This window comes from Hemiscyllium ocellatum, chromosome 20 (assembly GCF_020745735.1).
Source record: "Hemiscyllium ocellatum isolate sHemOce1 chromosome 20, sHemOce1.pat.X.cur, whole genome shotgun sequence".
Lineage (NCBI taxonomy): Eukaryota > Metazoa > Chordata > Chondrichthyes > Orectolobiformes > Hemiscylliidae > Hemiscyllium > Hemiscyllium ocellatum.
Genome location: NC_083420.1, coordinates 22,827,346 through 22,841,291, shown reverse-complemented (window position 1 = coordinate 22,841,291; position 13,946 = coordinate 22,827,346). Strand labels below are relative to the sequence as shown.

The 13,946-nt window shown below is 39.6% G+C and overlaps 1 protein-coding gene across 2 annotated transcripts in view; it reads right to left on the bottom strand.

The window, feature by feature from the left end:
• The window catches only part of ccz1 (CCZ1 homolog, vacuolar protein trafficking and biogenesis associated), a 50,857-nt gene continuing 36,911 nt past the window's right edge, over positions 1–13,946 (bottom strand). For both annotated transcript variants that reach the window (XM_060840197.1, XM_060840198.1), the window contains 3 exons: positions 11,282–11,440; positions 11,052–11,179; positions 1–1,376 (listed from right to left, as the gene is read on the bottom strand). In XM_060840197.1, coding sequence (XP_060696180.1) covers positions 1,321–1,376; positions 11,052–11,179; positions 11,282–11,440 — 343 coding nt within the window. In that variant the 3' untranslated portion in view covers positions 1–1,320. The remainder of the gene's footprint in view (positions 1,377–11,051; positions 11,180–11,281; positions 11,441–13,946) is intronic.

Below are 13,946 nucleotides of genomic sequence, written 5' to 3'. Positions count from 1 at the left end.
TTAATGTGGATAGATTTTATTTCTTTTTAAAAATATGTATCATTACATGGATAAATCAGCACCTTTTCTCAGACAAACCCGTTTAGTTTTATGTTGAAGTAGGGAAAACAAATTCTCAAACACTAAAATACAATTTAATCGGGTACATGGCTGTACTTATCTGTTGTGAAAAATGTAAGTTTGAGATACAAAATTTGTACTAACTTCTCTTTCTAACAAAAAACTGAGAATTTACAGCATGCAGTATACAAGATAGGCATTGAAAAAGATGACATTTTGAGGATTGCATTACAAAGTTTCAGTGCTGTAATTAGGACTGGGGTGTCAATTTGTAACTAACACTGAAGAAGGAGAGGCAAAGCCCTATCAGGTGATTTACATGGACTCCATTTAGATCAGGGAACACAAAAAATGCCTTCAAAAAATGTGACAATGGACCATTTTCGTTTATCATCAAAGAGGCTTTTATGTTAACTACCTTTTGCATAATGCAATTTTTTCTGTCTACTTTCTGAAAATTCTATTTGATAATAGATGTTACTATAAATGTGGGATCAGTGTCCAATAAACACAGTTTAATTGCTTGACTAAATTTTCTTAAAAAATAAATGAATTCTCCAAATTATCATTATATTTTGTTTCAAGCATTCAAGTCCACAAATATTAGAGTACTAGATGTAGCTTTGCTCAAAAGCCAAATTACACAGTACAGAGCTGCAGACTAATTTCTACAGGAGCTCACACTCAGCAATGCTGCACCAGAACACTTCATAAATAAATGTTTTACTTCAGACATAAACTCACAACTTTTTAAGTTAAAAAAAGGCCCTTTTATACAGGAAGATCATTTGTCTTATGTTAGAGAATATAATTTTCTACAAAATATCCAATGATCAACCCTCCTAAATGAGGGTCAATGTATAAATAAAGCAAAAAATACACAGACACAATTGGAAAGAAGTTAAAATCTCACTCAAATGTTACTGTTAATTTATTTTTTTTTTTACAAGCTTGCTATATATTACAGACCGGAATGATAAAGTTGACATTCTTTTAATTCAGTTGCCATAAATATTTAAAATCTAATTATCTTACATTCCATGGAAATTTCCTATAACAGCATCTGCTGTCTGTGAATCGAGGTGGGGTCTTGCCTTCCAAGGACATGCAGCATCAATGAGGACGCTGCACTGAGCCATTGGCAGAGTGAACAGCTCGAGATACTCGCTGTGTCCAGCATTGTACAGTTACTGCGTGTGCCAACGCTCACCTGAATGTCTGTGACACACCCAAAGCCATAACGGGTGGCAAGCTTGATGGTTAATCTAAGAAGAAGATGTTGCTAAACTGCGTTGCACAAAGTTTCTTAACTTCCTCTGGAGGGAGAGACATGGGCAGAAAAAGAGTAGGGTAAATACTCAAATAAAACAAACTGTAGATGTGAGACAGAAACAAGCAAAAACAGAAATCGCTGGAGAACTGAGCAGGCCTGGCAGCATGTGGAGAGAGAATGAGAGTTAACATTTTGAGCCCAGTGAGCCTCCTTCTGAACAGATAGCAGTTAGAAACATGTGGTATTTATACTGAGGTGGGAGTGGAGCTGGGGAGGAAAGTAGCGTGTGGTGAGCAGGTAGGTGGTTTACTATCAAAATCCCTGCGCCTACTTTGTTTCCCCCTTTCTCTTGGCTCTGTGTCCACCTATCTGTTCATCTCATCCCCATTACCAACATAAATACCACCTTTTCTCAAGGGAAATATTAGGTTTGTTTGGCCTGATCATCAACATCCCTTCACTCATAATTAGAACCACCCAGCACTCCACTTGAAAACTGCCTAACTATGCTGAAACTGCTTAAACGCTGCTTCAGCTCAGCAATCTCTGAAGTCTAGTACAACAATTCTGTTCTAATACTATAATACAGAAACAGTAAAACCATAGAAACATTAAATAGGAGCAGGAATAAGCTATTTAGCTCTTTATCATCCAACTGTTCTCACTTTCTCCCCATATCTTGGATCCCCTTAGCCCTAAGAACTATACTCCCTGGAAACATGCAATGTTTTGGCCTCAACCAGTCTCTCTTCATATATCAGTCCTGTGTCCCAAAAATCAGTCTTGTAAACCTTTGTTGCACTCCCTCCATAGTCAGAACATCCTTCCTCAGATAAGGTGTCCAAAACTGCACACAAAACTCCAGGAATGGTCTCAGCAAGGCCCTGTACAATCCCTGCTCCTCTACTCAAATCCTCTCACTATGAAGGAAACATATAATTTGCTTTATTCACACCTGCTGTCCTGCATGCTCAATTTCAGCAACTGGTGTACAAGGACATTCAGGCTTTGCTACATCCTCCCCATTTCTAATCTACTGCTAGATAATAATCCGCCTTCCTGTTTTTGCTACCAAAGTGAATAACCTCACATTTATCCACATTGTACTTCATCTACCATACATTTGTCCATTCAGTCAACTTGTCCAAATCACACTAAAGCATTCCTGCATCCTCCTCATAGTTCACCCTCCCATTCAGCTTCATGTAATCTGCAAACTTGGGAGATTTCAAATTTAGGTCCTTCATCAAAATCATTTTTATATATTGAGAATAGATCAAAAAACTGAGTACCCCTACTAGTCACTCAGAAACAGATCTGTTTATTCTCAGGCTCTGCTGACAGCATGTAAATACACTACCCTCAATCCTATACACTAATTTTACATGTTAGTCTCTGAACGCTGCTTCCATTTGCTACCCCATATCAACTCTACCAGTGACATCTTCAAAGAATTCCAGAAGATCTGTCAAACATGTTTCCCTTTTGAAAATTCACACTTTGTCTGATTCGGCCACTGTTTTCCAATTGCTCTGCTATTAAATCTTTTACAATGAACTTTAGCATTTTTCCCCACTACTGATGTTCGGCTGACTGGTCTACAATTCCATGTTTTATTTCTACCTCCTTTTTAAAGAGTGGGGTTACATTAGCTACCCTCCAATCATAGAAACTGTTCCAAGGTCTATAAAATTTTGAAAAATGACCACCAATGCATCCACCATTTCTCGACCAATTTCTTAGGTATTCTAGCCTGTCGGTCAGCAGGCTGGTTAATCCCATTAATTTTCCCAACACCACTTTTTAAAAATACTGATTTTCTGCAGTCCCTCCCTCTCACTAGACCTTGCATTCTCCAACATTTTAAAGAAAATATTTGTGTCCTCCTCTGTGAAGACAAAACCAAAGGATGTATTTATTGGCCTGCCATCTCTTTGTTCCTCTTTATAACTTCCTCAGTTTTGGACTGTAAGGACCTTTATTTGTCTTCACTATTTTTTTGTCCCTTCACATACCTACAGAATCTTTAGCAATCAGTTTGTATGTTCCTCACAAGCTTACTCTGACTCAGTTTTGCCCCTCTTAAATCAATCCTTTTGTCATCATTTGCTGGAAACTGAACTGTTTTTAACTCTCAGGTCTGCCGTGTTTTTGGTTAATTTGTATGTCTCTTCACTGGATCTAATACTATCCCTATTTTCCTTGGTTAATCATGATCGACCGACTTTCCCATTTTGTTTTATTGTTAGGAAGGAATGAACAATTGTTGCGGTTCCTCCAAGTGCCCTTTAAATGTTTGCCATTGCCTATCAACTATTGTCCCTTTAACTAACATTCCCCAATTTATCACAGCCAGCTTGTGCCTCATACAATTGTGGTTTCCTTCATTTAGATTCAGGATGCCAGTCTCATAATTAATGATGTCATTCTCCATCTTAATGAAGGATTCTGTGTCTCCCTCCTATTAGAAGGATGTTGTGAAACTTGAAAGGGTTCAGAAAAGATTTATAAAGATGTTGCCAGGGTTGGAATGTTTGAGCTTTAGGGAGAGGCTGAATAGGCTGGGGCTGTTTTCCCTCAGTGGCTGAGGGACAAACTGATAGAGGATGATAAAATCATGAAGGCCATGGATTGGAATTAATTGACAAGGTCTTTTCCCTGGAGAGGGGCAGGGGGAGGTCATAGGTTTAGGGCAAAAAGGGAAAAATTTTAAAGGGACTGAAGGGGCAACTTTTTCATGCAGAGGGTGTTGCGTGTATGGAATGAGCTGCCAGAGGAAGTGGCAGAGGCTGGTACAATTACAACATAACAGGCAAATGGATGGGTATATGAATAGGAAGGGTTGAGGGGGTTTGGACTAGATTAATTTAGGATATCTGGTCAGCATGGACAAGTTGGACCAAAGGGTCTGTTTCTGTGCTGTACCTATGTCTCTATGATTCAATCATAATATGGTCCCTCTTTCTCAAGGGGTCTTGCACAAGTATTATTCCTTTCTCATTACACAAAACCCAGTTTAGGATGGCCTATTCTGTAGTTAGTTTCTCAGTGTATTGATCCAGAAAGCTATCCTGTACACATTCCAGGAAATCCTCCACTATGGTGTAATTACTGATATGATTTGCCCAATCTGTGCACAGATTAAAATCATCCAGAGCTACATCTGTACCTTCACCACTTGTCTCTCCAATTTCCTGTTTAAAACCTTCCCCAACATTACACTATAGCTTGAGGGGGTTTATGTACAATCCCACTATCATTTTCTGCCCCTTGGTGTTTCTAAGCTCTTCCTACACAGATTCTTGCTCACCAGAGCCAATATCCTTCCTCACTATTGTATTAATCTTACTCTTTAACCGGCAATACTACATTATCTCCTTTTTTTTGTTTGCCCTTCCTTAAAGGTGAATTCCCATGATTCAGTTCCCATTCCTGGTCACTCTGCAACTGTGTCTCCATAATCCTCACTATATCATACTTGGTTATGTTTATTTGCACGACTACTTAATCTGCTTTATTGCAAATGTTCTGTGCATTAAAGCCTTAAGGCTTTTTGAGATTCTTGGTCTTGTTCGTAATATTTTGCACCACGGCCCTGTTTGATTCTTTATATGACACTATCACCATGCTAAATGGAACAACTGAACAGATATAGCAAATCAAGACTGGGCATCTACGAGATGCTGTGGTTCATCAACAGCAACAGAATCATACTCCAACACAATCTGCAATCTCATGGCTCAGCATATCCCCCATTCTACCATTACCACCAAGCTAAGGGTTCAAAGCTGTCTCAATGAAGGGTGCAGGATGGCATGCCAGGAGCAGTACCAGGCATACCTAAAATAAAGAGGTATCAACATAATGAAGCTACAAAACAGGACTACTTTTATGCTGAACAGCATAAGCGACAAGTGAGAGATAAACAGTCCTACAACAATCTATCAGATCTAAGCTCTGCAGTCTTTCCACATTCAGTTGTGAATGGTAGTGGACAATCAAACAACTCACTGAAAGTGACTGCACAAAAATCTCCATATTCAATGAAGCAAGAGCCCAGCACATAAGTATAAAAATTACAGCCGAGAAAATGACTAACCAAAGCCTGTCCACCATCTTTAAGTACAAGTCAGGAGTGTCATGGAATCCACCTGCCTGGATGAGAATGAGTCCAAAACACTCAAGAAGCTTGACAACATCCAGGACAAATCAGCCAGCTTGTTTGGCATCCCATCCTCAAACTTGCAGTAACTTTACCACCAATGCTCAGTAGCAGCAATGTGGACCATCTACAAGATGCACTGCAGAAATTCGCCAAATTCATCTGACAGCATCTTGCAAATCCAGCATTCCATCTCAAAGGATAAAGCCAACAGATACTGGGAACATCATGAGCTGCAAATTCTCCTCCAGGCTACATATCGCCTTCATTAGGTAATATACTGTCCTTCCTTCACTGCCAATAGGTCAAAGTTCTGGAACTCCCTTCCTAAGAGCATTGTGTGTCCACCTACAGTACGTGCACTACAGCAGTTCAAGACGGCAGCTCACCAACCACCTTCTCAAGACTATTTAGGAACAGGCAATAAATGCTGGCCCAGTCAGCAATGTTCACTTCCCAGGAATCATTTTTAAATAAATCTGCATTCCCACCCATATCCCCAGAAATGTCTGTCTACTTCCCTAACCATCGAATCTCCTGTCACTGCTGCCCTTCCAGTCAGTGTATCCTCTACACAGCTGAGTCACCCATGGTGCCATGGACCTGACTCTGGCTGCACTTACTCCCCAGATGACCCTGGTTAGAGAGTGAAGTGTATTTAGGGGATTCTGCCTATGTCTTCTTGACTGTCCGGTGGCCCTCTCTCTCTCTCTCCCCCTTTCTACACATCCCAACCCCGGGGTGACCACATTTTGTAAGTGCACTCTCTTCTATTATTTAGCTAAACCACAGCTGATCTGATCTAGATTTCTTGATTTGACCTTTGCAACCACTGCCATACCCACAACTGAACATTTCATGAAACAGAAGCAAAGAACAAAAAAAGACTACAGCACAGTGACAGGACCTTCGGACCTCCAAGCCTGCACTGATATATTTTACCCTTCCCCACTAAAACTGTCATCGCTTACAAAATGCCTTACTATTCATGTATTTGTCCAGGTGCTTCTTGAATGCTGTCATTGTGTCTGCTTCCACCATCTCCTCTGGCAGCACATTCCAGACATTCACCACCCTTTGTGTTAAAACCTTGTCTCACACATCTCTTTTAAAATTTCCACCCATGCACCTTGAACCTATGTCCCTCTAGTAATTGACTCCCCCACCCTGTGAAAAAGCTTCATACTTTCAATTCTATCAGGTCACCTCTCAACCTTCTGAGTTCCAGTGAAAACAAACCCAATCTATCCAACCTTTCCTCATAGCTAAAATCCCCCATACCAGGCAACATCCTGATAAACCTTTTCTGTACCTTCTCCGAAGCATCCACATCCTTCTGGTAATTTGGGATGTACAGAAATTAATGGGAACTGGGGTGAGAATGTTAACCTGTGGCCTTTCAGTTCCTCCAGTTTGTTCCATGCTTCAATTAGGTCATGGCTGTTCCCGCCTATCCTCAGTACTGTTATCCTGAATACCCACGTCAAACATTAACTTATCAACCTCAGTTTTCAAATTCTCAACTGAAACATAGCCTCAACAGCTGTTTTTTTAGGGGGGTGGTGGAGGAAGAGGAGGAGGAGGAGGAGCAACAGTTCCACACTTCCACTGTTGTTTGTGTGATGAAGTGCTTCGTGATTAGTCCCTGAGTGTTGCAGGTCCAATTTGAAGGTTATGCCCCATGTTGTTCTGAACCTACCTCACCAGAGAAAATAGTTCATCTCTATCTAATCTTCTAATCATCTCAAATACCACAATTGGATCATCCTTTAATCTGTGCCTCAACAATCCAACTTTTCCTCATAAAATCAACAGTGTTGGCCTGGGTACTGATCCTGCTTATAAATGGAATATACGGAATCTTTGCTCCTGCTGCACCTGCAGCACACTGATTGCAGAAGATGGAGGACCCGCCCACCTTCCCCATTGTAAGTGGCAATGGCTAAATTGTTCCAGCCCCCTAATAGATATGAAGTTATCCCTGTCTGAATTTCCACTATCCCCCATACAAATGACAACCAGCTGTATTTATACAAGACTTTGAACACACTTTTTAAAAATCCTAAAGCATTTCATAGGAGCCTCCTGAAGTAAAACTGGATACTGAGCTCTGTGAGATGTCTGAACAGGTGACCTAAAGCATGATTAAACAGCAAGGTTTCGAAGAATATCTTAAAAGGGGAAAAGGGTAAGAGAATGAGTCAGAGGGCACTGCAGGGGTTAAATCCAACGTCACTATGGGATATCTCAGAATAAAAATGGCAACATTTTGTTTTAAAAAAAACCACAGCATGAGGCATGAATGTCAGGCTGTGAGGAGATGTGGTGTTTAAGACAGAAACCAAAACCAGAAGTAATATGATCTTAGACTGCATCCATAGTTAATGCATGAGTCTGCCACTTCACTTAGTTCTTGTTACATGAAACCTACCTTGCATGTAAATAACAAACACAATCCACACATACCAAAAGAGAGTTGATTTCCTCTTAAGTGATTGACTTGGGCCAACTGCCACTCACTCATCACCCCACGCACCTTGATTTCCAGCCCAAGGAAAGTCTCAAATTTTAAATTCCCACCCTTATTTTCAAACCCTTCTATGGCCCTTATTCCCAATCTCTGTAATCTCCTCCAATCCATTTGGTTTCTTCTGCATCCCTCATTTAAATCACTCCACCCTTCTGCTTTCTAGACCCTTAGCTCTGGAATTCCTTCTATCTCTTGACCTCTCTTCTACTTCTTCCTGTCCAAATATTTTTTTTAGGTGGCTTGATACCAAATTTTGCTGAGGAATGTTTTGCCATGTTAACAGAACTTATACGGAATCTCATTTCCATTTAAATGTAATTTCATCTCAGGCAAAGTAAAATTAATCCTTTACGATAAATCCAGGATTAGAAGTTCAGCCTGTGTTTAAACATAATTTTAATATTGTTCTATATGGGTTGAAATGTTTTTATATACAGGACAACCATAAACACCATTGACCATGATGAGATCATATGGAATGACAGAAATGTACAAAAACAGACACTCACTCATGCCAACCAGATATCTTAATCTAGACACATTTGCCAGCATTTGACCCATATCCCTCTAAACCCTTCCTATTCAAATACCCATCCAGATGGCTTTTGTATGTTGTAATTGTACCAGCCTCCATCACTTCCTCTGGCAGCTCATTCCTCACATGCACCCCCATTTTGCGTGAAAAATTGCCCCTCAGGTCCTTTTTAAAATCTTTCCCCTCTCATCTTAAATCTATGTCCTCTATTTGTGGACTACCCTATTCCTATTCATCCTATAAATGTCCCTCATGATTTTATATACCCCTTTAAGGTCATCACTCAGCTTCCGATGCTGCAAGGAAAACCTATTTAGCCTCTCTCTATAGCTCAAACCCTCCAACCATGGCAATATCCCTGTAGATTGGTTATAAGCCTTTCAAGCTTAATAACATCTTTTCTATAACAATGAGACCAGAATTAAATGTGGTATTCCAAAAATAGCTTATACAGTCACAACATGACCTTTTAACTCCTAAAGAAAAAGAATACCGAATGCCTTTTTCACTATCCTATCTAGCTGCAACTGAGGTTTCAAAAGAAGTATGAACCTACACTCTGAAGTCCCTTTATTCAGCAACACTTCCCAGGATGGTACCATTACAATTGTAAGTCTTGCCCTGATTTGCCCTACCAAAATGTAGTACCTCACATTTATCTAAAGACTCCACCCATCAGTCCTCACACCATCTAATCAAGGTCCTGTTGTATATTGAAGCAACCTTCTTTACTGTCCACTAAATGACCAATTTTGGTGTCATCTGCGAACCTACTAACCATACCTCCTATATTCACATGCAATCATTCATATGGATTTAAGGGCAGAGCAACCGAACACTGAATGGAGTAAGACCTAGCATCTGGTTCTCCTTAAAGTCTCTGTAACCATGTCTATCACATCAATGTAACCTATAATCAGTTACTTTCACACTCATTAACTACTCAAATGAGAGCACAATGCTGTGAATGTTGGAAAACTGAAATAAAAATAGAAAATAATTCAGCAAGTCAGGCAGCATCTTTGGAGAGAACAAGAGTTAATGTTTTGTGTCTGATATCGCGCTTCTTCAGAAGACATCAGTGAAATCAAATCATTAATTCGCTGCTTCACTCTCCACAGATGTTGCCAGACGTTGAGTTGCTCCAGCATTTTCTGTTTTTATTTCTTATTACTTACAAATAGACTCTTCCAGCTCAGAAGAGGTTTTGCTGTCCCACACGAGACAAAGCGAGCCCTAAGTCTCCGTCCCTTAAAGAGGATGGTGACATCAACATTCATCCTGAGCCCCAGTTCATACAGTGTACTGAGTTGATGTGCCCTACAACAAAAATCTCTGTTGTTGGTGTGTAGAAAATATAGTCTAAAACAGGGCTGTACTTGAACCACTCAGTCGTGTGTGCTTCTAAATCTAATCTATAAACATCAAAACGTGCACTTTAGTCAGCAGCTCTTTGATTCTTCTACCTGCTTGGCTACGCCCCATTGCAATTGGTTTATAACCACTGCCTATAATGTCATCTTTTACAAATATGTCACATAAAAGTGACAGACTTAAACAGGTCATTCAGTTATGCAATCCTTCACCCACCCCTCTTCATCCGACTGTGAACATATCTCTCTATTAATTTCCCCTTCATCCAGCTTCCCTTAAAGACACCTCAACCAGTCTTTGTGATAGGAACTTTGCATTTTCTATTTTAAGCATTTATTCATAAGATGTGATCATCATTGGGAAGCTTGTACACATTGCGAATTGCCTTTCAGAAGGTGGTGATGTTCTCCACTGCATTCCATGTGGATTAGGCACATCTACAGTGATGCTAAGGGAGTCTGAGGACATTTTCCCCCGTTGACTGGGAAAGAATGATGACATGTAATATGTTGTTTGATGGTATTTCCATGCCTTGACTACCCTTGTCCTTCTTGTGGGGTTTGTGGTGTCCTTGAATGAGGCTGGATAAGTTACAGCAAGTGCACCTTGTTGACATTACACACTGGTCTGAAGGAGTGATTGTTTAAGGTTCTGGATATTCTGATCAATGGGCTGCTTTTTCCCAAATGGTGCTGAGCTTCTTCAGAGTTGCTGGAGTTGTATCCATTCAGGGAACTGGAAATTATTCCATCACATTCCTGACTTGTGGATACATATTGGGGAGTTAAGAACTGAAATGCTCACTGCAGAATTTCCATCCATTTAAGTTAACTCTTGTAGTTACAGTATTTCCCTATTTTTCCATGTATGTCCTGCATTCCCTATTGAATCCTTAATGATGATATTCTGCTTTTGCCCTAATCATCAGCTCACCCACAAGTTGAAATATCCTCTCTACAATCTTGAAGACCTCAATCAGGCCAGCATTCTCCTTTCTACATCAATGTTCCCAGCCCAAGAATCTTTATGAAACATTATAAAATCTTGTTTCTGGTATTATTTTTGTAAATCTAGGGAAGATTAGAAGATTCAATTGAAGGAACTTCAAAACACTCACCATTAACTTCAATCAGATTTGCATTCTTCTGGCTCAAGATTACGTAAAGTTCCCGCTGGTCAGACTTTTTGCCAACCACCCAGTAATCGGTCATTGCCTTGACGATGATTTCTTCATCCTCTTCAGCTCTGTGCAAATCACAACAAGCAAATCAAGTAAAACGAAATAAAGCTTACTAACTAATCACTCATCATGAAAAAAATCTAACTCTTTCAACATCGAGACAGTACCTTGAGAAATCACTATTAATGTCCCCCAGGATCTTCATTAGGTCAGTGTGGACTGAGGTTAGGGACATGCTGGCTGTTTTCCGCATATGAATGGTTGTTTTCTCAGCCAGATTCATGTGATTGAAGTAAATAAACTTGAATTGAGGTTCCTTTTCAGGTCTGAAAGAGAGGGAAACATACCAAAGTTGAATTAATGCGAATTTAAGTGTAGCTCTCATGTTTCCCTTACATTATTCAACAGCAATTCCAAAAGTACCATACATTTTTAACAAATATGAATGTGAAGTTTTATGTTTTCATTTCCAAGATGGAGGAGAAACTGGGGGGTGGTCTTCAAAAATGTTTCACAGAGCTACCTAATGAAAAGAGGTAACAAACATATCGTGATAATTGACAAAGGAAAATTGAACAGGGAATGGTGACAAAAAATTTACATCGGTGAGAGAAAAATGCCAGCACAAACTGTGACATTGTAAGTACAACTTACAGCAAAGCTCTGAAGTAAATTGATTAAATATTAATTTCATATCCTGTTGGTCAAGTCTATGCTCTCTATTCGAGTAAAAAATGAGGTCTGCAGATGCTGGAGATCACAGCTGCAAATGTGTTGCTGGTCAAAGCACAGCAGGTTAGGCAGCATCTCAGGAATAGAGAATTCGACGTTTCGAGCATAAGCCCTTCATGATGAAGGGCTTATGCTCGAAACGTCGAATTCTCTATTCCTGAGATGCTGCCTAACCTGCTGTGCTTTGACCAGCAACACATTTGCAGCTATGCTCTCTATTCCCCAATTCATAACTTCCTTCAATTATATTGTGCAACATCTGTACCCGCTTCTGAAATGGCTACCAATTGCTGATCTCTTTGGTGGAAGGAATGCTTTTCTGTACATCCCTGGCATTGTGCAGCCTATGGGATACTAACACAGAAGCAATGGGAACTGATTATCAGTTTGCTAACTCACTTAGAGGTCAGTGGAAATAAATGAGATGCAGCAACACCAACAACATGCAGTCACGTTATATCACTTATGGGACATCCCTTATATTGCACTGTAATGTAGGGGTGGTGAGAGAATATAATGAGGTGAGAATCCCCTCCTCAAGGGAATGTTTAGCAGGTATGTGTGCATGTCAAGGCAACACTATTATTCTTTAATGGTGTCACAGAAGGATAGAGTGTTACTTTTAAAAAAAAACTTAGTGAGGGATCAGCGAGCTATATCAATGCATTAAAGGCAACTACATCAAATAAGTAGAAGCAAATTACTGCAGATGCTGGAATCTGTACTGAAAAAAGTCATCTAGACTTGAAACGCTAGTTTGCTTTCCGTCTATTGGTGCTACCTGACTAACTGTAATCTCCAGCATTTTTTGTTTTCAGTACATCAGGTAAGTGCTCTAACCTACTGTAGGACACTTAAAATTGTGTATTGCATTGAAGTATTAGACTCAGCAGATATAATGACGTAATCATCAAAAGTAAGTAAATTGGCATCCGTTTCATATTCAGTTGCACCACAGTTAAAAATTAATTAACAATATGGCTGATCTTGGATATCGAGTAACAAGAGGCGCATCTTATTAAATTAATTGTTTTGACGATCAACTGTTCACAGACTGAACCGGAAGGTCCTTGTCCTGTGATATGTTCCTGGTTTGTATTGTCAATTCTTGCTCGCACTAATACAAGTATTTTATTGTATTGAGCTTCACCAGGAGCTATTAAACTTTAATCAGCAAGAAGGACCACTGGGTTTCCTAATATAACTTCTTTAAATCCTGTTTTATCAGATTTTCATGATGACAGAATATGCAAAAAGCCTTAAACTGATACATCACACAATGAACCTCAAAGCTACAGAGCCCCATCTACAAATCTCTATTCTGATGAGCAAACTGCATGCATTTAACATTCATTAATTTTAAAATGAAATTCTAGCCACATGTAATCCAGCTATCTACACACAACACCCATGTTTAGGAATAACAAATGGTATTGATTCATCTATAATACTTGAAATTTCTTACAGCCTACAGAAGTCATTTTAAAAAAAAATACTGTTTTCCATGATGAGTCACTGGGTGCAAATGGCCAGTCTCAATTCAGTGTCACAATTATATAAAACTACATATCACAACAGGGAAACGAGTCAAAGCAGCCACATTGGCCTTTACATTAGCAGTAATTCTTAATCGTGTGGAGAAGGCAAAAGAGAATTTAGCTAACAAATTAGATGAAAAGGATGGGAGGTGCTCGTGTGCAGTATAAACATCACCATGGACTGACTGAACTGGATGTCCTGTTTCTCTGCTATAAATACTATGGAAATCTACAGCTAAAGTACTGCATGTCATTTTCAGGTCTGCACAGTAGCAGGATGTTGATGCAGTAGAGAAGGCTATGTGCAGATTCATGAGGAAGCTGCTTGGTGTGAGGAAATACAAACTTGATGAACAAGTAGATTAAGGATGGGCTTGGGGCTTTGAAAGCAACGTTTAACATTATGATAGGATAGAAAGTTTTAAAAACTTGCATTCATAATGTGTTCCCCATCACCAGGAGATTTCACAGCAGTTATAGCCAATGTCTTGAAACACAGCTGGTGTTCTAATGTAGATATCGATATTTCAAAAACAGTATTGGATGGGTTTAGAAGGTAATC